Source organism: Arvicanthis niloticus, chromosome 7 (assembly GCF_011762505.2).
Source record: "Arvicanthis niloticus isolate mArvNil1 chromosome 7, mArvNil1.pat.X, whole genome shotgun sequence".
Lineage (NCBI taxonomy): Eukaryota > Metazoa > Chordata > Mammalia > Rodentia > Muridae > Arvicanthis > Arvicanthis niloticus.
In genome coordinates, this window is record NC_047664.1 from 75,349,733 (window position 1) to 75,372,803 (window position 23,071).

The 23,071-nt window shown below is 43.6% G+C and overlaps 1 protein-coding gene across 2 annotated transcripts in view; it reads right to left on the reverse strand.

Moving 5' to 3' along the window:
- Lnx1 (ligand of numb-protein X 1) overlaps positions 1-23,071 on the reverse strand; it is a 108,216-nt gene that overhangs the window by 2,301 nt on the left and 82,844 nt on the right. For both annotated transcript variants that reach the window (XM_034509001.2, XM_034509003.2), the window contains 3 exons: positions 14,890-15,024; positions 11,026-11,194; positions 9,334-9,559 (listed from right to left, as the gene is read on the reverse strand). In XM_034509001.2, the coding sequence (XP_034364892.1) occupies positions 9,334-9,559; positions 11,026-11,194; positions 14,890-15,024 (530 nt within the window). The remainder of the gene's footprint in view (positions 1-9,333; positions 9,560-11,025; positions 11,195-14,889; positions 15,025-23,071) is intronic.

Consider the following 23,071-nt stretch of genomic DNA (forward strand, 5'->3'; position numbering starts at 1 on the left):
TGTGGGCCTTAATTGACCAAATATTTTATGTTGACCTGCTGTAAATACAACGATCTAAAATTATGAATCTAGTCAATATTACAAGTGTATCTGTTTCAACTCTTCGTAGTGAAAAAGACATTGGCTTAGGTCAGCTTTTAGATGTTTGAGTATGAACCGTGCTCTTGGTCTTGGAGAATGCCAGTGATACGCAAAATCCTTGCCTTCCTGTAGCATGCATTCGGGAAGGACTCATGTTCCTGCCCTCTTGTTCTGTTGTAGCAGCAGAGCCTCCGTATGTTAAGCTCTGCCAGCAGCAGACCGGTTAGGTGGGACTGATGACCGTTTTTTTCCCCTTGCATTACTTCATTGCCCACTGGGAAACCTGGCAGCTGGTTCCGATCAGTGACCTTTACCCTCTGGATGTGAATGTGAGCTTTTTCCTACTCTGAGCTCATTCTTTTAATTTGGGTCTAATTGGGAAAGATTTGGCTTGGTGTAAGGAATGGCAAGGACTTTGGTCATTTTTCCAGTGTGATTATGGTTAGGCTCACAGGGAAATTTAACTCAGTGAGTGAATTAAAAATGAGAAGCCTTGAGCTGCTCAAGAAACGAAGGCTTGGAGCTAGAATGGTTGCCCAGCCATGAAGGGTACTTGTTGCTCTTCCAGAAGACTGAGGTTCATTTTCCAGCACCCACATGATGGCTTAGGAATCCAAACAGCCTTTTTTGCTCTCCACAGGTACCAGGTATACATGTGGTATGTGTACCTACATGTAGGCAAGACACTTATAAATTGATGTTTTTTAATTTATTATTCCTCCTATGCCAATTTACTCAACAAAGCATTGCAACATTGCCTAGGTTTAAGTCAGAGGTTTACTAAGAAAAGGAGGCATTGCCTCTTAAAATCAAAAAGCCAAAACACAAGTTTAACGTTAGGACAGAAACTGTGTCCATTAGCCAAGACAGGTTTAAGCCCATGTCTCTGACTGTATTGAATTATAATGTACTTTCTGTGGTATGGAAACAGCAGAGATCACAAATTGATTCTCCATACTTTGGATTATTGTATTATCTTAGCCATAGAGAATTTAATAATTTTGGATACTTTGGACTTAATTTGATCTATTGTCTCTCTTTTTTTAAAGTTCTCATTGTTTTTATATTGGAATCACAAATCTAAAACACCAAGTGTATATTAATGTATTTATAGAAGAAAAGCAATGGCCAAGTTTGGAAAACAATAGATTGGGTTTATCTTGAGGACAGAAAGTTGATCACATAACCAGTTTCTGTCCTTTTACAAAAGGTCATCTTAATTTTGTTAGCCCTGTCTGTTTGGATAGTTCAGCTTTTTGCTCTAACTTACTTGTAAACATTACCACTAATTTTAAACTCTGGGAAGAATGTAGAGCGCCTCTTCCTGTGGCTAACTCCTGGGTTAGGGCTCCTGTCTTCCTGTGGCTAACTCCTGGGTTAGGGCTCCTGTCTTCCTGTGGCTAACTCCTGGGTTAGGGCTCCTGTCTTCCTGTGGCTAGCTCCTGGGTTAGGACTCCTATGTTAATCCCTCATTGCTGGCACTCCGCCACCATGTGCTGTTCAGCTCATGAACAAAGTGTCTCACTTTAGCTGATACTTAATTACACAGGCAAAGAGCTCATCCGATCCAGGTGGGATAAAAAAGTCTGCTCAAATGAGGCTGTAAGTAACGAGGCTGAGCGTTCTGTGGTAACTGTAGATGGCTCCTGTAGTTCATAATGGTAGGTATTTTTATCAGGATATGTTGCCCTCTAGATTCTGAAGTCGGTAAAAGGCCTTTCTTAGTACATCAGGGATTCATTGTTTGATCAGTAATGACCACTCAACAGCAGTTCCAGACCTTCTGAAGTACTAGGTTTTTTTTTTTTAAGGGTCTACTCATTGTTAAAGTAAACATTAAAATACATCATTTAACATATTAAATATAGGTAGGCATAGGAGCAAGTGTTCAATATGTTTTTAAAAATAGCATTGCTCTTGAAATGATGAGGCCATTTGGTTTTTGATGGATGGGACTTTTCAATCAATCACACAGGGAAGGAGATAAATGACAAGAAATTATAGACTAAGTAGCAAGCAGCAGTGAAAGCTCTCTGTACTGTCCTGGTGCAGGATTCTGTTCTATGAACTCCAGAACTCACTTTATGGTAGAAAATAAAAAAACAAAGACATAAATCAGCTAAAGCTAAATATAGGCTTAGCATTCTCTTGGGGATTCTTCCAACTCACTAATGCACCATGATGAAAATCATAGACTCGGGAATGGCAGGCTTAGCCTGCAGCTCAGCCGTGCGGTGTGAGCATGTCATCTGACAGCTGTGGGCCTTGGTTTCCTTCTGAGTCACAGAGCATGTGAAGCTCCCAGAAGAGACTCTCGTCTTACTCAGGCATCATAAACATTAGTGGCTCCATAGCTGCCCTTACACTGCATGGCTTAGCTGTACCAACACAATGGACCTAGCTCATGATCTAAGTGTCAAACTTTAGCTAGAAAAAGAAAATACTGACACCTGTTTCCTTCCCCTTCAATATTAACAATCCCAGTTAAAGCATGTCAGGGGCTCCAGGAGAGGAAAGGGTTAAATTTTTAGGCAAGAAGAGAACTGAGTTAATGCATATTTCTATCATGCTAGTCCAGATGAGAACATGGCTTTGAAGAACTTCCAGATGTGGAATGTGGGCCCTTAGAGCCAACAAAGTAAAATGTCATCAGGTTTCTCTGTTGAGTGGCAGTTGATAATCCGTATAGCTGGCAGGACATCTGGAGCTGCTACAGGGGCCTCCGAGCATCCAGTGCTATCAAGGCGCACAGGACTACTAATGCACTCTTATCTGGATCTCTATCACCTACTCTTACTCCTGGCCATTTGGTTCCACACAGGAAATGCCAGAGTGGTGTGCTTGGCTTGGATTTCTGCTCTGTTGCATTGCATCTCAGTATAGACTGCCACAGTTTCTTGATTCTAGGCTTGCTGCTGATACATGCTTCTTCACCGGGTCGGGGAGGGCTTTAGGTAACTGGCAAGGTTAGATATTAGGGCAAATATCCTTTCTCATGCTTCCTAGAGTGAAAGGTGAAATGTATTTGTAAATTAGACATGTCTGGGCATGTGTCGTAAAGGTTTGGTTGTAGTCTAAATCTAACAATTCAAGAAGAATTTTAATTTTGCCAAGGTGTGGTTTGAAATCTCTTACTGCATCACTTCCCGCCAGTGGCTGGAGACATGTGATGCTGCTGTGTTGGTAAGGTCTTTGAGCACTCTAGGAGAGAGCTGTGGGTGTGAGTGGATGCCCACCCTAACCTCACCCCCACCCCCATCCCCACAGAAACTGAAGCTGTACTACTGAGATCAGGCCAGGCCAGGACTGAGACCTGGAGAGTGCCAGTGTAGTTGTATTCAAGTGTTATCTGGCAGACTGAAGAAGACAAGGTTCCCTTTGTATATTAAATTCACTATCAAACCGACTAGGAAACCTGGAAGCAGAAATGCAGAGTCCATCATCTTAAGCAAAATTAAGACTTATTTCACGTATGAAGGAGAGCTGGCAAGGGGTGAAGAGCAACAGAGGAAATTCAGCAGAAAGGACCCTGTGCCTGCACTAACCAAACCAGACATAGGCAGACAGGTTTGCCCAGGGGCAGCTTGACAGAGAACAAAGTGAGAACCCACGCAGAAACCCATGTGAGAAAGAGGGGCCCAAGTATGGTCAGGGGTCATGAGTGGCCTGTTCGGCTGACCTCGGCTGGTTTATAAGAATGCAGAAACCCTGTACCCAGAATATGGCTCTGACCCTTGCTTTCATCAGCCTTCAGGAGACAGCTGCCCAGGAGAAAAAAAAATCCCATTAAAAGATATGAGAACCACTCTGGAAATCAGTCTGGCAGTTCCTCAGAAAGCTGGACATAGCATTACCTGAGGATCCAGCTATAGCACTCCTGGGCATATACCCAGAAGATGCTCCAACATGTAATAAAGACACATGCTCCACTATGTTCATAGCAGCCTTATTTATAATAGCCAGAAGCTGGAAAGAACCAAGATGTCCCTCAACAGAGGAATGGATACAAAAAATGTGGTACATCTACACAATGGAGTATTACTCAGCTATTAAAATAATGAATTGAGAAATTTTAGGTAAATGGATGGATCTAGAAATTATCATCTTGAGTGAGTTAACCCAATCTCAAAAGAACACACAGGGTATTTACTCACTGTTAAGCGGATGTTAGCCCAAAAGCTAGGATTAGCGAAGACCCAACCAGCAGACCACATGAATCTCATGAAGAAGGAAGACCAAGAGGGGATACCTCAGTACTACTTAGAACGAGAACAAAAATGCTCAAGGGAGCAAATACGGAAACAAAACATGGGACAGAAACTGAAGGAGGGGCTATCAGGAGACCACTCCGCCTCCGTATTCATCCCATGTACAGCCACCTAAGCTAAACACTGTTGTGGATGGCTGGAAGTGCATAATGTGAGGAACATGATATAGCTGTCTCCTTAGAGGTCTGCCAAAGACTAACACACTCAGAGGACGATGCTCACAGTTAACCACTGATATGATCAGGGGTTTCCCAATAGAGAACTTAGAGAGAGGACTGAAGGAACGGAAAGGGTTCGAGACCCCAGGAGGAAAGCAACAATACCAAAAACCAGAGCCCCCCAGGGTCTAAACCACCAGCCAGGGAACACATAGGGAGGGACCCAAGACTCCAGAGGTATATGTAGGGGAGGATGGCCTTGTCGGGCATAGGTGGAAGAGGAGTTTCTTGGTCCCATTAAAAAAATAAACACAGAGTGAGGGGGAATGTGAGGGTGGGGAGGGGATAGTTGGGGGGGTAGGTGCGGTCACTGCCTCATAGAAACATGAGGAGGGGGATGGGATGGGGGGTTTCTGGGTGGTGGGAGGAAGTGGGGTTAAGGGATAAAACCTGAAATGTAAATATTACAACCAATTTTTAAAAAGGGGGGGAAGAAAAGTTGTTAGAACCAACATTTTTAAAAAAAATGTCAGCCCCGGGGGGGGGGATTTTTTTTTCTTTTTTTCCCTGATACTAAAACTTGTTCTGAGAACTGTATATTGCAGAATACACAGCCTTGGTGTATCTACTCATCAAGTATACAGAGCAGACCTGCCCAAACCTCCGATGTCCTGGAATTCCATCTGGATTCAGTGAAGACACAGCATCAGAGGATTATCAACTTACTCTTCCCCCCACCCCTCTTCTAATATCTCAACGCCCTTAATCAGCCTGAAGAAGTTACAGAAGAGTCAGCGCCCCTATTCCCTGGGCTTGGGGACTAATGTGGTTAATAATGGTCTGTCTTTCTAGGGAAAAGTAGTGGTTTTGTTGGAACAGGGAGGATTAGCTATGACTTATTGCACAGCCATAACCTATTGGTAGAAATCTGTATAATTATTATCAAGATGAAGTTATAATTTCTTAAATGGTACAAAATTTACTTTGATTTCAAATTTAAGGTTTTCATTGGTACGAGCTCCTTATTAATATAAAAGTGAGATGAATATTGATACTCTCATGGGCAATGTGCTTGTATAACACATTTAGGAATACAAGGCCTAGACCCAGTCCTTCCTTAACTTTTTTAACTGATTTGGGATGGTTAACCTATGAGTTAAGGGACTATAGCAAATTTATGGCTTTGAGTTAATTGTTAGGAGGTTAACCATATTTTATTTAGAAATAGCCAAGAGGAGTGAACAGACAACAGTCCAGGTGACCTTACATGGATAGTTGGTTTTCAAAACGTCAGAAGTCCATAGAATTGACGCTACAAAAATTTATATAAATGTCCATTCTGATTAGAGACCTGTCTGCTCCTGACAGCTTCCTGTTGTGGATTCTAAGAAGAAATTGAGCATCCTTGGAGTTATGCCAGTTATGTGGTGACAGCCACTAGGCAAGAATTGCCTCTTTCCATCTACAGACAAATTACTGTCCTGAAGAGGACACACATGCAGAATAGTCGACTGATTATATCTGCCCAGACAGAGTAATCAGCCCTTAATAATCCTGCATCACTAAGGTCTGTCAGATGACTCTGGGCCAGAAGGCTGAAGATTTGATGCTCGAACATTCGGTAGTATAGGGGCTTCTCAGGTGTTCAGAGGTCTCTATATATTGGCTAAGTTTTAGAAGCTATGTTTAGTGCTTCCCATAACTTCAGTTAACTCAGTCATTCTGGATTTCTGACGGGGTTGAAGACCCATAGTCTCATAGCCAATCCTGGCTATTTACTTTGAGAGAAAAGATCTGAGTAGATAGTTTTCAGCTGACATTCATTATAAAGCCAAAAAAAAAAAAAAAAAAAAAAAAAAAAAAAAAAAAAAGCCAGGATCAAAAGTAAGTGTTTTAGTTAGAAGAGATGACAGAGGTTCTGGTTAGTCAACAAAATGATGGACTGGGTATTAGAACTATCTTATACCTCACTGGTACAATTAGGAATAAGTATGCTCTAACTGTATTTTGAGAGAAAAGTTTTACTTTAACAGGAAGAGTGATATGTAGGAGGAGCTAAGTGGGAAGGAGTACTGAGAGGAAGAGATGGAGTAAGGAGAGAAGATGAAGGAGAGGAGAAGCTAGGTGATGAGAGAGAGAAAGAGAGAGGGGGCATGGAGGCAGATGTTCACAGGTCTCCACCAGTCAAAGACAGTCTTTATATCTAGGTTGGGTATTGGATTACCCTTCTGATTGAGCATTACTAAACTTATAAATCCTTTGATTAACATTTTTAAAAAATTGTATAAAAGCAAAAAGGAAAGGGGGGCATGGGACAGGGGTTTTCTAGGGAGGGGAAATGGGGAAAGGGGATGGCATCTTAAATGTAAATAAAATTTAAAAAAAAAAAAGATATGAGAACCAACAGTTAACGACGCTACACTAGAAAGCAGGTGGGGAGAAATAAGGAAAGCCACTCAGTAGAAAACTTACACAAATGGAATGCCTCTATGGCATAGAAAGCCGATAACTAATCATATCTCTGTGACTTAAGATTCCCATGGTGCAATTGCTCTGTGTAAAAGGCAAGAGCTCGGTGCAGACGAGATTTCAAAGATGATGCCAGGCATGGCCAGACATGCCTATAATCCGGATACTTGGAAGGCAGAGACAGGAGCATTGCTGTAAGTCGGATGGCAGCCTGGGCTGCATACTAAAGCCCTGTCTCAAAAGGAGTGAAGGGTAGAGAGAGGAAGGAGAAAGGAAAAAGACAGTACACTGAGGAAAGAGTAGCATACGGAACACAAGTGGAAGAGGAGAAGCCCCTCGAAATGAAAGTGGTCACAAAGGAGCAGCCATCTGACTGAGTGACGGCGAGTGGAGCAGCTGAGAACAAGCCAAGCAAGCAACAGAGAACCAAAAGAGTTGAGAAAAAAAAAATCCAAGAGTAGATATCCAGGACACACATCCGGGGTCCCCAGAGAGCTGAAAGGGCTGGGCAGCTCTTCTGAATGTTAGATATACAAGGGACAGGCCACATGTGGAGGGAAGGGAACGAGACAGCTTTGTCTTCTCACAGATTGACCATCACAGGTGCCACGCCTAAAGAACAAAACTTGCCACTCCTAAATCACAATAGTGTGATATCCACCTAACCTGCCACCTGCTGGAAGTGGACACGGGTGGCACACCCACTATCATGACGCCCCAAGTCAATTCTTGGGTTTAATTTTCAAGACGCCTTGGAGCATAAGAGCTCACAGGCCACCACTGTGTGTGAGTGAGTACACTGATATCTAGACTGGGACCACAGACTACAGCCAAGCCTGTGAGCTTTCGTCATGGATGGTCTATGGCTGCCTTGTCGCTACAGCGACAGAGCGAGCGGTTGCCAAGGCTCCATAATCATAACCTATCAACCCAAGCTCACCAGGATTTTGAGAAACAATCAACCACTGACAAAGACAGGCTTTCCCTGGACACATACTCAGGACTTGGGCAATGCTAGTTACTTCTGAGCGGACTGAAGGTTCAAGGAAAGGAGAGTTACTTCCCACTTCCATGGCTCTGGTACCTCTGACCTGCTCACCATATCATTAAACACCGCAGGGAGGGAGAATAGGGAAAGGCGCTGAGGATCTGGAAGTCCCTGCCATCTGTGTCCTTTTACTCTTCGCATCAAGAGCAGAGAATTACTGCCAATGCCGGGTGGCACACAAGGGAAGCCAGGAGCCAGGAGCTCAGTGCGCCGTGTCTCACACAGAGGAACACTGAGAGTCTAACAAGGGAGCTTTCAAACAAAAGCTATAAACAGACTTGGGATTATAGCTCCAAAATTTCATTTCAAGGAAATTTTACTCAATATAATAGTCTCCTGTTTGGCTATAAACAGCTATAATTGGCCTCAATGCTCAGGTCCTACTGATGTAGAAAGTAATGTTATCAACTAGTGGAAACCCCAAAGGGAATCCAGACCAGTGTGTATTTGAGGCTACTAAATAAATAAGAACTATCTCTATCTTCAAGGAAAAAATTTAAAACCAAATAAACACCCTGCTTCCATTATTTTGCCTGTTCTGATGGATCTACCGATGGTGACACCTGTTTTTGAACATTTAAGCTGCACATTTGCAGACAACAATCTGAAGGCCAGTAGATTTTGCTCTGGTCCAAGGAAGCAAACATCAAATTTATCTGTCCTTTAAATAGTCAATTCATGTACAGAGCCATTTTGTGGAGATCTCTCCAAATCCTCTGAATCCATCGGGTCAGGTAATTTTATAGTTCATTGCAAAGCTCCCAATATACCTCAGAAAAATGGCAACATTGTTGCTTCCTAAAGAACTTTCCAGAAGAGTCGCTGAAGAGAGATGTTCTGAGAAGCATCCCCAGCTAGCAGATGCTTAACTCTCTGAAGTCACGGTGTTCTGCTGTACTGCTATGTGTATAGTCAGAGCTTCTAGAAGCCTCAGAGTAGGGCCACAGCTGGTCTGCAGCTCCCACTCCTACCCATGCAAAGATGAAACTTGGCATGAGCAGATGCACCTCAGCTCATGAGTGTGGAAACAGAGGCTGAACTTCTGTCAGTCAGCTGAACTTCCTGCTACATAAACCATCTGGTAACTACAAACACTTCAAGAATACCTAGAAGTTTCTCTGTCTAGACTTTCACCTCAACCCTAAGATTTCTATATGAATTTCCATTTGCCAACAGCAGACAGTTATTTCAGACAGCCCCACAGAGAAGACTGGGTCTTAGCAAGATGCTAGTGCCCCTGAATCAGCCCAAGACAGTGAATGAGTGGTTTAAGAAATAGAACCCATAGGGGTGTTGAATTGGGACTCACTGTGGTAAATCCAGCCACATGACCCAGGATGGGGACCAGTCACCAGGCGGGGTCACGTTGTGGTTGGAGTCCAGGGCTGCTGGGCTGCAGTCTTCCTGGGCCTCCTGATCCTTGACTTCCAAGGCTTTGAGTACCACTGAGGAGGGTGTGCTCTTCAGTATGGCAACGGCCTCTGTCCGGCTGACCTCTGTGAGCTCAATCCCATTCACATTCAATAAAATGTCACCTGAGGCCAGAGAAGCAAAAGCAACCTCACTGAGTGCAAATGGGATTCTGCTCCGTGTGACAGGACAGAGGCTGACTGGGCACATGGGCGGGGTGAGCAGAGGCACACATCTTCAGCTCACAGAGACACGAGACTGGGTCCCATTTAGCCGATGGCAGAGCATGTGGGAATAGCCTGTCGGGAGTCTCTAATGACGGCCTACCAATGTTCACCTGCTGCCTCACATAAGTAGCTTCCTTTACTATTTAACCAAAGACGCTCTGCAATTTCACTCTTTTAATTTCCCATTTTCTTTAGCACACAATGAGGGCAGTTGACAAAAGGCTCCAGTACCTGCACAGAGCCTGGCGTGTACGACACTACCAACAAAGAGGGACGGAAGCAGGAGTCAGTGTCAGGCACGGGAGCCCAGGACAGACACAGAATGGTCCTGAATCTGAGCTTTCACAGAGGTGGAGTACAGTCAATATGTCTCTGTGCCTCGCATTAGCTAAGCACCTACTGTGTGCAAAACTGTTCCTAAATGTGATGTGCTACAGGTATCTCATTTAGTCACTTCCTGTCAGGGCTCACTCTTCACCCTGGTGCTTGCTGAGTGGCAAGAGAAATTAAGATGGCTCTCCCTGCCGCTGCTGACCAGTCTTTCAATTATCTCCTGGTTTTTTGTTTTGGCTTTTATATATCATATTTTTCATATAGATTAATTGTAGACAGGAGGAAAAGGATAAAGGATATCCTCAAATGCTTGCTGACTTAAAAAAAAAAAAAAAACAAAGGAAAGGAAAGAAAAGGAAAGAACGAAACACCCTTTGGTTGTCTGCCTAAATCCCGTTCTATGCCACACTCAAGTGAATGGATTTGAGAAACTTTTTTCCGTCTTAAATCTGAGCCCTTAAAAGCACAACTGTTCCTCTGCCCAGGTTACCTCTTCATGCACTTGGACAGTGTGAGTGAGAACACGTACTTTAACTGGATGCCTTCCTTTCTGCAGAGCAGCCCAGAGCACGAGGCCAACAGAGGTCTATTTCTCACCAATGAGCAAAGTCCCACTAGTGATATTTAATTATATCATCGAATCAAGATCTATCAACAAATCTATCCCATGTAGCCACAAAACGGTACAATTCATACATGAGTTTCACTACTGGATGAACTCATGGAATCTATAGGGCTGTTAGATTTCATGGAACTAAATTGTGCTTTAGATTCTACTTGCTAGTGGGTGTAGTGGCTGCTTGGCCCGGAAAGTCCAGGGCTTCTAGCTTTTCTAGCAAAGCTGCCCCATACTCACTCCCATGCACTAAGAGGGGTAAGCTTGGACTACCAGTTACATCATGCTCACCCTGCTCGAAGGGACACAGCAGTCATGGCCATTTCCCTCTCACATGCTCTCCTTGAACTCAGCAAGCTGCTAACTCTGCCCCAGGCTCTGCGGCCCCAGTGCCTTTATTCACTTGATTTTGTACCTGTTTTTATTCTTCCGTCTCTGCTTATGACTCCTCCGGGCTCAACACTGATGACATAGATAGGCAAGTCCCATTCCCTGTGTGATGCTCCTCCTCCAACGGTCATGCCAAGAGATTCGCTGGGGTCTTTCCGGACACTTACAACCTTCTCATGACAAGTGGCTGCAGGCTGAAGGCACAGACACAGTGAACGTGGTGCATGCACTCACAAGGCCTTTCCACGCACACATATTCTCCCATTTGCATCAAAGAGTTACAGCATCACAAATGCAGTGCCACAAATTCCAAGGGTTTACTCTGAGAAGTTGACATTGCAGAATAGAAAACTAAACATAGAAAGGCAACAGCCTGGGGATCGTGGTGGAAATCTGGATCTTATAAATTTGAACTGGATCCCGAATCTCTCAAGGAAGTCAGCCATTTCTGATAACAGTAGGCCAGCTTCTCAGAACATTCACTGTTCATGAATATCAGTACATCTTTCATATTTAAAATCATATTTATTAATGGAATATGAGGAAGTTTGAGGGGCACACACTAAAATGGCCATATGCAGGTCAGAGGACAACTTACAGAAGCTGGTTCCCTTACTCCACCGTGTGGGTCCCAGGAATCACACCCATTCTAGTAGGCTTGACAGCAAGCACCTTTACCCACTGAGCAATTTTGCCAGCCCAGCAAGCTTTTCTATGTTTAATTTTTTTTCTTATATTATGGACCTCAGGTGATGGCTTGTTGGCTGGAGTACTTACTATACTGGTCTAAGGACCACCGTTCAGATCTTGTACCACTCAAATAAAAGCCAACCATATAACATGGTGGCTCATATGTAATCCAGAGTTCAGGGATCCACAGAGAGAGATGGCCAGTTAAGACTAGTCAAATAGGCAAGCTTGGCTTCGGCAAGAAGCAGTCTCAGTAAACACAGCAGAGAGCAACCAAGAACGATACCTGATGCCATGCTCTGGATTCTACATGCACACGCTTACACATGCACATGCATTCACGTATCTGTAAATACACATATGCACGTGCACACAAACCATACACAGATGCAAAAATTTGGCCTATTATATACATCTTTCTCATTTTGGTACTTTTTAAACAGCTGGACCAAGTGGCTGAGTACCAGGCCTGCACTTGGCCTGTGTCTCTGATGGCCTTTCGCCTTCCCCAGCAGAGAGAGAAACAGATGGTAGTGATGGAGAAACCCAACCTCTGGGTCAGGAGGAGGAAAGTATGGCAGACAAAAATCCTTTCTGTTTTTTCTGATCACTCCCTTCTTTAAAAAGCTGACTTATGGTGAAATAGTTCATATTGATTTAAAAAAATATATGGGCAACTAACAAGCCTATGGAATATTTATGTTTTAGAATGTTCACCTGGAGTTTAAAAAAATAAAACATTTTAAATGTCTAAGAAGCATCAGGCCTCTGTAGCTTGATAATCAGTACTAGGTAGGGTATGGTAACGTGTCTCTGTGATACTGAGCTGCTCAGTTTCCCTTTCTTCTCTCGCACAGGTAACCACAGGCCCAAAGATGGTGCCCATTGGTGCCTAACTCTTTAACTGGGTAGAAGATTTTCTGTCCCACAAATCCTGGCTTGCTTTCTTTGGTGCTTCTTCGGAGCACTTAAACTATTTCCAAATATCATGTTGTTTTCCTAAATCAGCTTAAAACTTAATCATCAAACAGCCATGTAGATCCCTTTTCTGGGTGTGGCGGGGGTGTGTAGAAGGCAGGTACAAGTATAAGCGGAAAGAACTGAGCTCCCAGCAGGCCAGCGTGTTCCCCAGAATTCAGACACATGACACAAGATTGTAATAAAGATCTCATTAGACTGCCCTGGCTTTTCTGTGGCTCATGGGAGGTAGGTAGAATGAGTTACAAAGCCTCGTTGGGGCTTGAGAGATGGCTTAGTGGTTTACAGCACTGACTACTCTTCTAGAGGTCTGGAGTTCAATTCCCAGCCACCACATGGTGGCTCACAACCATATGTAATGGGATCTGATGCCTTCTTCTGGTGTGCCCGAAGACAGATACAGTGTACTCATATACATAAAATAAATGATTCAAATAAATAAATAAATAAAGCCTCTCTGTGGAATAGGTATCATTTATATGTTTAATGAATGAAAATATAACTCATTCTACTGAATCCGGATAGTTAGATACGAGCTTCAGGCATGATTTAAAAAAAAAAATCTCACACATAGTTTGACATTAATGAATACTGTGAGATGACTTTAAAACACTAATAGTATTTATTGGGAAGAAGGTACCAGGGAGTCCTTATCCATAACACTCTTTAGCAGGCTGTCCTCGGTCTGTCTAGATTGCTTCCCATACATAGACTTGGAACTTAAGGATTTATTTAGATGTCACTGGAGATTTCAAGTAAAGGTGATCTCAGGCTCCAGATTATAAAGCAGAGATGTTTTCTGCAAACATTACTCAAAAAACTCAACCTCTGGCCTGATATGGAAAGAAAAATATATTCATTCAATGCATCACCTCTGTTTCAGAAACAGGCTACATTTTGAACATTTATGTCTTTATGTGCATGGATATTTTGCCTACTACATGTATGTGCACCACCATGTGTGAGCAGTGTCCTCAGAAACAGAAGAGAGCATCAGATCCCCTGGAAGTAGAGTCAGAGGGAGTTGTAAGCTGCCTTGTGGGTGCTGGGAACAACTGGAAGGGGTCCTTTGCAAGAGGAACAAGTCTTCTCAACTACTATAGCCCTGTTCAGTTTTAGTAACAAGTACCACAATGTCATGAGCTATCAGAGAAAGAGGCTAACTGGAGGCTGTTCATCATCATGACAGAATGCAAGGTCAGAGGACTCTTGATCTGAATTGGACAATGTGTTGATTAGACGCCATCTAAATGGAATGTAGACTTGCATCTAATAGAAGCCACTGACAAGTACAAATAAATAAGTAAATATATCATTCTAAAAAAAAAATAAATAAAGCCTCTCTGTGGTATAGGTCTCATTTATAATGGGCTGAATCACCTCACCTGAAGAGAGGCTATAAAAAAGGAGGGCAGAAGGTGAGTATTCTCACAGGTGCATAGTAATTTCATTTCTCCTGGGGCCACCGAGATGGCTCAGCAGGCAAAAGAGCTGCCACCAAGCCTGCTGATCTTAGTTTAAGACCAATATGGTGGGAGGGAGGAGAGAACCAATTGCCACAAGTTATCCTCTGACCTCTACACATACACCATAGCATATGTGCGTCTACATGCATACACACCTAGACCTCCAATATAAATGAATAATTTAATGTATTTTTTTTTTTTAATTTCTGGATTTGAATGCCGTAAGAGAAGACATGTGCTCCTGATTTGTCTAAGGCCCACTCCCCTAATGTTCCATGGGCTTCAAGTATGACAAGTGTCTTCCTGGTCTCTTGTACAAACAGAAACATCAAAAATACCAGGGGGTGGGGAACAGCCAGGGAATCATAATTTCCAGGCAGATTGGGAAACTCAAAAACCAGAAATCAAGCAAACTGCTTGTCACCTCTGAAAGCGAATGGGAAATGGTCCTTATGTAGAAGGATTCTTGGTAAACAGTATGACATGCATTTGGCTTACACTAGAAAGCAGGTCCCTTAGAAGGCTTGCAAGCTGGGATCTAACACTCCCCAGCACCTTCCTCCTCACGCCTGCTTGGATGGGAGACACCTGTCACCTTCCAAGTATGAAGACGGGGACTTGGGCCTTTTAGTTTCATGAGTAGTGTTTCTTGAAACGACAAAGTCCAGAGAAAGCCCTTAGACACATTAAAGTATACAGCTTTCCCAAGAAGTAGCCCCTTGCAGGAGCTGCCGACATGCCTGGTTGAGCCTCACCTTAGAAGATGTACTTCTCTCCCCTGGGCCTGGGGACCGCTGGCCATTGCTGATCCAGCCAGCTTCTTGAAAGATGTCTGGGCTGGGCTGTCGAACCTGGCGGGACACGACGAGATGAACACGTCTTTCACTGGCCTGGACAAGAGGACATTAAATTAGCCACGTGCACAGGGCCTTACCAGGAAGGGAGTCTTGACTCTTATTTAATGGAAGAATAAAAATCTCTAAATTTCTTTTCTTATGAGGTGTTGAAGACTGAGCCCAGGGCCTCTCCATATAATAGGTAAGCAACATCCACGTCTGGCCCTCTAGATTTTTTTTCATTTTTAAAACTGCAGTCAAAGCTGGAAGGACATACTTTTAAAAGATTTGTTTTTAATTATGCATATGTGTGCATGCACGTGGGTATGCACATGGGAGTGCAGCTGTCCTCAGAGGCCAGCAGAAGGTATTGGATTTCCCTGAAGCTGGCATACTGGTAGCTGTGAGCCACAGTGTGGGTGCTGGGAACTGAACTCAGGTCCCCTGCAAAAAACAGTGTAAACACTTAATCACGGAGCCATGTCTTCAGTCCAGAATTCTCGATTTTTCATGTCAGTGCCAGGCTTGGGCTTTGGCAGAAAGGTCTGACTCACGTGAGTCTTTGAAGAGACACCGTTAGAGCTTGCTAATGTATATTCAATGACAAGCTCGGCTGCAGGCTGAAAGTCTTTCTGAATAGAGTAAGATGCCTGGTGTGAAGTAGTCCACACCATATGGCAGTTCCAGATAAAAGGTCAGCAGTGAAGAGAGAGAAGCAAGGTTAGAGGCAGCACCTCTGACACTGCAGAAATGGAAAGGCCATGACAACCGCTAATTCTGATTCTTACACACACAGGTACTTGGGCAGAAGACTAGGAAGAACGAATGTATTGCTTATTGCAAGGGTTCATTCCACATGAAATTACTAAATGGTAAATTACTGATTAGCTTTCTGCCATGGATCAATTTCCTGTATTTCTGATTGCAAATGCTGGAACCTAAACCATTTGCCAGTTCCCAAGGTGTCAGATCTGCAGGAAGGTAGGCGAGACCCTAGCCTGCGGATCTGATAGAAACCAGGTTGGTTCCCCAAACTGAAATGGCTGGTGGGTCCTCCCTTCACTTCAGTGAGAAGTGCCACAAGAGGCATGGCTCCATTTGGTTAGAAAGGCACCTGGGGTTCAGGTTCAGACACCCGAAAGATGAGGAAACGTAAGGTCTGGTAGTCCCTCTCCTCGTTCCAGCCCTTGACCACACACCACAGCAGAGACAGAAACTGATACACACATGCTTCCCTTCATGGGCATGGTTACAGGCATGGAGAAATCGGGTCACAACGAAGAGCTCGTAGTGCATATGTCCATTAGCTCAGACAGTGGGAGCTGTCTGATGCTTGCCTTTTGCTGGTGATAGTTTGAACGTAGGTGTCCCTCATGTGTGGAAATCATAACCCCCAAGGTGATGGAATTACCAGGTGGGTCTTTGACTCCCTCCCCATGAATGGGATCAGTGCTCTTATGACACAGTTTGTTCCTTTCAGCACATGAGGAAACAAGAGGATACCACATATAAGAAAGTCATTTGGGGATGGAGATGGTTCAGTGGGTAAAGGACCTGCTGTACAAGCATGGGGACCCGAGTTCGGATCCCCAGAACCCATGTGAAAATGAAGGAGGTAGCAAGGGTCTGTAATCCTAGTGTTCTATGAGACAGAAGGCAGAGACAGGGGAATCCCCACAAGCTATCTGGTGCATGCTGTAGCAAACAACTAGAAACTTTCAGACAGGGTGAAAGGGTGAGGATTGACAATCCAGGTTGCCCTCTGTGCTCCCCGTGCCTCCTGTGGCATGCCCATACCCACACTCACACACAGTAGTGCATGCACGAGTAGTGATATGCATCCACCACACACACAGAGATGTAAATGGGATGGGGCATTTCCAGATCCTGAACCTGCCCGCATCTTGTCAGAATTGGAAGAAACGCATTTCTGTTGTTTGTATGAATAAGTCATACAAATTCCCTTTAGAGAACTTTTTTTCCTTAGCAGTCCACAAAGACTAGGACACCACTTCCCTTACCTTCCTCTCCAGGGCACATAACTCCCTCTACACCCCCACCTCAGGAACTTCCCCCACTCAGGAACTAGGGCATTAAATACCAAGAGCTCTGTCAGTGCACTTGGTCCAGCACTGACCAGCCCAAACCTTCCTCACATTGAGATCTCTATTCAAGGTTCTCTTGACACTCCGAGGTCATCAGGTGGGTGATTAGAAATTAGACTAATTTTTAATACACTTGTTGGGATGTAGCAAGAACATTATAAATATTGCAATGGATGGCCAGCTCGAGGAGCTGTTCATTCTATACCCATTTAGAAAATGCTACTGAATGGCCCAACAATGGAAGCCTGAGCTCTGCCTACTTTCTTTTACGCACAGTCCTAACTTACTGAGTCCGTGCTTGCGTGGTCATCCTTCGCTAGCCTGTCTTGAGTTCCTTGTGATCCCTTACCACAGCAGAGGCTTGCCTGAGAACAGCACAGAGTTCAGGTAACATCAAGAAGAAAGCTGACACAGAACTCTGGCCTCACCAATGGCTCAGTTTCTGCCAGAGAGTGTGGTAAGAATGTATCTCTTCCTCTGGATTGCGAGCCTCACTTACCCTAAGAGGTTATCTTCAAGAACTCTCTGAAGTAAGACTTATGGGAAGATAAGTAGCAAGAAACATTCAGGTCAAAACCTCAATCACTGAGGCCCAGTTTGCTCTCTTATCTTTGGGGAAACTCCGCTGTTGAGAAGGTTGTTGGCAGCGCTTTTGCTCTGGGCTGCAATTGTATCCTGCTTGTCTTGGACAGCGAGCAGCAAAGCATGCTCTAAGCAACACCTTATAAGAAACACGAACACTGGAGAATCCCACAAGGCTCAAATCACCAAGCAAAGTTCAAATTGCCAAGGAGCGGAGTTCACAAGCTGTTTGATTCACATTTTTTTTTTTTTTAGCACGCATTTCTTATTGGGCTCTCAAAATGCTGGCTAGAGAATGAAGCATTGGCAGGATCGACACCCCAATCAATAACACGGGTATCAATTTCCTTGCAAATAAATTCTCTGCAAGGCTGGATCTGTGGCTCTTACCAGCCACCTCATGAACTGTTCACAAGAAGGCTATTTCGTGCATGGTTTTTTCATAGCCCTCGAGGTATGAAGTAGGCTTATGTGTTTGTCCTGGCACTAACTCTCAGGAGCAGCTGCAGTCAGGCTTGAGAAACAGTTCCGGGCACTAGAGTCTCTCTTTCCACTGGTGCGACTGTGATATGTGCAAGGGGAGACAAGGTAGAGGCACAAAAAGGCTGAAGGAAAGAGTGCTCCTTGGTTTCACACCCAGAGATATGCAGGAAATTGTGCACAACAGAGTTGTCATTTTAGTGGAAAATGGCGGCTAAAAGGGCAATAATAATACAGGCAGAGCGAAAGTTGATAGAGAACCTGTACGTGACAGTGTAAGCCTCTCGCCCAGCCAAGGAATTACTCTAATTGTAAGGAAAACTGAAATTGAATAAGCCATTTGTGCTGCTTTGGGGACACAGACACGAACACAGACAAATGTGCGTATACACACCATATGCTTAAAGTATTATTATTGTTATTATCATCATCATTATTATTTTGAGATGGGGCCTCGCTATGTAGCCCTGACTGGCCTGAAATTTAATCTCCACTTCCTCAGAGTCTTGGGTGCTGCAATCAAAGCTGTGTACCAAGTGAGCAGTAGCCAGCTCCCATGGGTTTACCGGCTGTCTTCCTTGTACCGGCTTTCCAGACTTTCAAGTTAAGAAGTCTCCATCTCCTCTGCCATGCCACACAGTGTTATTCTCTACAAACACGTGAAATGGGTGGAGGGAACCAAACTGACTGCTGGGTGTCACAACTGTGCTCTGTGGAGACCTAAACACAATCTAGCTCTGCAAAAGAGGGATATTTGAAAGGGCAGTCCCTTGACACAGGCGGAGGAGAACGGAAGTGGAGTCGACAAAATCAGCTGTTAGGAGAGATTCTGTCTGCTCAGTCTTCCAACCACTCATAAGATGTTTTCTGGATCATCATTTCCTCCCTTTTAAGAAGAGGATGTAGCTCAAGTGTAGAACCTACCATCTTTCTGTCTCAGTCTCCCATGTACTGGGATTGTAAACATGGACCACCATGCCCCACCCAATGATTTCTGCAAAATCAAATAAAACAGAACAAAAATCCGAGTTCATGTTGCTTGAGACATGGACCTTTAGTAAGAGTGCCCAAAAGTCTGAATTTAATTCTCAGGACCTACATGATGGATAGAAAGAAGTGATCTCTCTTACAGGTTGTCTTCTGTCCCTGACTGCCCATTTGTGCGTGCATGTGTGCGTGCGTTTGTCAGTGCACACACCAAACAAAGCAAACGTAATTAAAATAGTTTCTTAACCAAATTCATCCTATACAACTAACTCTTTAAAAAAAGTCCCCAGAAGGAAACAGCATTAACTGATCTTCAGTAGACACTTGTGGAATGGGTGTTTCTACACTGCTTGGCCATCTCATTTCTTCAACATTTAAATATCATTCTTGCTTCATCCAGCTTATGTTAACAAAGCCCTGGGCACTGTGGAGCTCCGCCTGTATTAATGCAGAAGGTCACAGATGTGTAAGAACCGCCAGATGTCATCAACCTTTTGCTCTGTGGCCCTGGTTCAATTCCACTATAACATGATGGACATGCTGTCAGTCAACTCTTGTGTCCATGCTCCCCAAAACAGGGAACTAAACTTTTCAAATAGTATGAGGCAATTAAATGTAGCACCAATTAAAAAGCCTGTCTTTAAAGTGAACTTCAGTCAAGTCTAGCCATGTCTTGAAGACAAGCTCAAATCATTGCCTACCTCGACAGCCATCTTTAAAGATGGCTCACTTCTATCTTGCTGTTTTCTTTTCTGGGGCAGCTGTCCTTACTCTTCAGTATCAGTGTTTACTGGCTCCACTCTGATGATGCTGAGGATGCCTGGCGTGTAGAATTGGACCAAGGCCTAGCCATCTTAGTAGAGTCTTCTTGCTAGATGGACCAACAGCACAGAGGCCATCAGGATGCAATCCGGTTTTGTTATTTCATGCAAAGACTACTATCTCTGTGTTCTATGGGGCCAAGAGGTCCAGACATCTGTTTCATTATTAACAATTCGTTGGAAGGTGGCAGAAAGGTTGTCAGTCCTTTACAACAGCACAGCCTGTCTCTCAAACCATATGATGGTACCCAGACCCTCTTTGGCAGAACCAACTGCTAAGCCAGGAACTTGCCAAGGTCACCATTTGTCCCTGTTTACTTTTTGGACATAACACACTAAATAACAAGGTTGGGAGCAAAGTTCTCGTCCCTACCCTCCTCCTAGCAAGCAAAAGAGCTTCTGGGGAAAACTATTCCCACAGAGCCAGAAACTGCGGGCTTCGGGAATATAAGTCTAGGATAAGCTAGTGGTGCAGGGGAAGGTGATGTGTAAGCAAACCTAGAATTTGCCCATCACTGAGGTTTTAGTACTGAGCACTGCCTGGTATATGTTATTTTTAAAAAATCATGACTCTCCTCTTCTACAGAGTAGAACTTCTTCTGAGCATTCCACCAGAGCCAGAGAGGAGAATTAGATCAGACGCTTGCTCTGTTTTTCTTAGTTGACTGTAGCTCCCTGTACAGCTTCATATTCTCAGCAGCACACTATCTTGTAGTGAAGGAAATATAGCTGGTGAGTTATTCAGGGCCATACGGATGTCAATGACACACTCAACAATTCCTGAATCTGCTGATTGATAGACAAAAAGGACAAAGGCAGCATTCCCCTGCCTCAGCACCGCTTCTCTTCAGGGAACTGGATGTTACTATTCCCAAGATTATTTCCCTTTTGTTAAAGGAATAAGCATGTGGGGTTGCGGAGGGGTGTGTGTATGCTGGAGAAAGGGCAGCGGGGTTTCCAGGCCCCTTAACACTTGCATGTAATGTACAGCTCCATGTAAGTCATCCTCATGAAATATTATACAGGGTTCCAAGTCCTTCTCTCTCAAGAAAATGGGGGAATTTCAAGTCCTATTTAGTAATCATCTGGGCTTTGAGAATCGAGCATAAGCAGATTTCAGTTTAGTCTATGCACACTAAGTTTACTACGGGAGCCTGGTAAGGCAATTTATGTAAGCAGGGCTTGGATTCCACCTGAGCTGTACTGATCTGTGCAAACACACAGACCCAGCAGGTCCTATTTCACTGGTGGTTCTTATTGGTTCCCAGGGACTTGACTGTTTAAATCCCCACAAAAGTTCTGCATTTTTCTTTCCAGGTATAAAGCACAATCAAGACCTGGGATGCTGTCTTTAGAGTAAATGTAGGCGACCCAAGCAGGGCATGGTTTACTTTTAGGTCTGTCAGAAGCCCTGTCACATTCTTTTTAAAGGTTTAACAGGCTGACTTTCAGATCTTTGATGAAACGACTGTATATTTAAACATTATTTTATCCAAGGAACAAAAATCACACATAGAGCAGTGAATGCCCCAACTTACTTCATGCCCATTTCTATAAATTGATTCCATTTTTGTTTCTGGGGTTGCTTAAGAAAGAGAGAAAGAGAGAGGAAGGAAGGAAGGAAGGAAGGAAGGAAGGAAGGAAAAAGGAAGGAAGGAAGGAAAGAAGGAAAAGAAAAAGAGAAAAGTTCATGGAAGGTTACTCAGGTTGAAAGTCACACTTTGTTTGTCTGTATATGTTTGAACTCCTAAACAAACATAACTCACTAGTCTAGAATTGAACACGGATGGAAATTCCCCATGTTCTTAGAACTCCCAGGTGGTAACTGGGTGGGATGTACCTACTGTCTGGGATACAGATATGACAACAGATAGTTCTGAAAAGTTTGTTTTCCATGCAGTTATTCTAGTAAAGATGAAAAAAAAAAAAAAAAAAAGAAAAAAAAAAAAAAAAAAAAAAAAAAAAGCCTGAGAAATCAACAATGGTGAAGACTCACGAGGTCCTTACTAAGCTGCCAGGTGAGTCAATTGCTCCCTGCATGAGGTGTCCTTTTCTTCAAGGTTTTCCTTCTTAAAGGACCCTGACTCTCCAGGTGTTTTAACACTAGGGACGGGTCTGCCCTGGCAGCTGCTGAGTAAGCTGAGGTTAGGGGCTTCACATAGGTAAAGTTGGTCCAGTTTAAAATCGTTGTGGTCTCTGTTATGAAGGAAAATAGTGTGGTGTGTTGGGAGAGAACAGGACCAAGAGGACTGTTGTCTGGAAATTCCTTTGTGAGGCAAATGTGATTCATGGGGGAGACACAAGGGCAGCACAGCCAAGGCCAGGGGAAATTTGAGTCCCAATCTTTGAAGGGTATTTAGTTTAATCCCTGCAGCCTGGTGTGTGTTACAAGTATCACATAAATAAAATCCACTTTTCTGAAACAGCAAGCTTTTGCTTAGGTTTTTGGTGTGTGTGTGTGTGTGTGTGTGTGTGTGTGTGTGTGTGTGTGTTTACAGCGTCTATTTAAAAAAATTCTTTCTCAACTAGCTTGATCCTAGTCTTTCTGAATAATAAAAAGTTTTCTTTCTGCTTATAAAGCAGATTGGCTTTCTTTAGTAAGCAAAGGGATTTTTTTTAAAAAAAGGAATTCCCACTGTTAAGCAAGATTTTATTTCATACATTTACTTTCTCAGGGAAAGACATGCTCTTCTGTTATTAATCTTCTAGAGTAAAATGCCACATGTAATCAAGATTTTTACAAATAACATGAGTTAGAGTTTTTCTTTTGCCTGTTGCGAAAGTTAACAGTTGACAAAGATGAGCTCCAGAATGGGAGTTACACTAGGCGACCTGCAGAGGGCGCTAACAAGTGTACCATGAAAAACTAGTGACAACCCCTTACAGTTTAATTTTTGAAGGTGGAAAAAAAAAAATTAAGCTAAGATAGCTTCTTCCTGAAGGGAAAAACAAAAGAGACTTTTATTTTATGTACGACTATTTCACCTGGTCTGTGTACAAAATCAGAAACCGGCTATTTGTCAAGCTGTGAGAAGCAAGCCACCATGGCCACCACGTTTCCTTCATCACTGCATGGTGCATAGAGGCTGCTCAACTAGTGACAACTAAGCTAAGTCAAGGGGGATT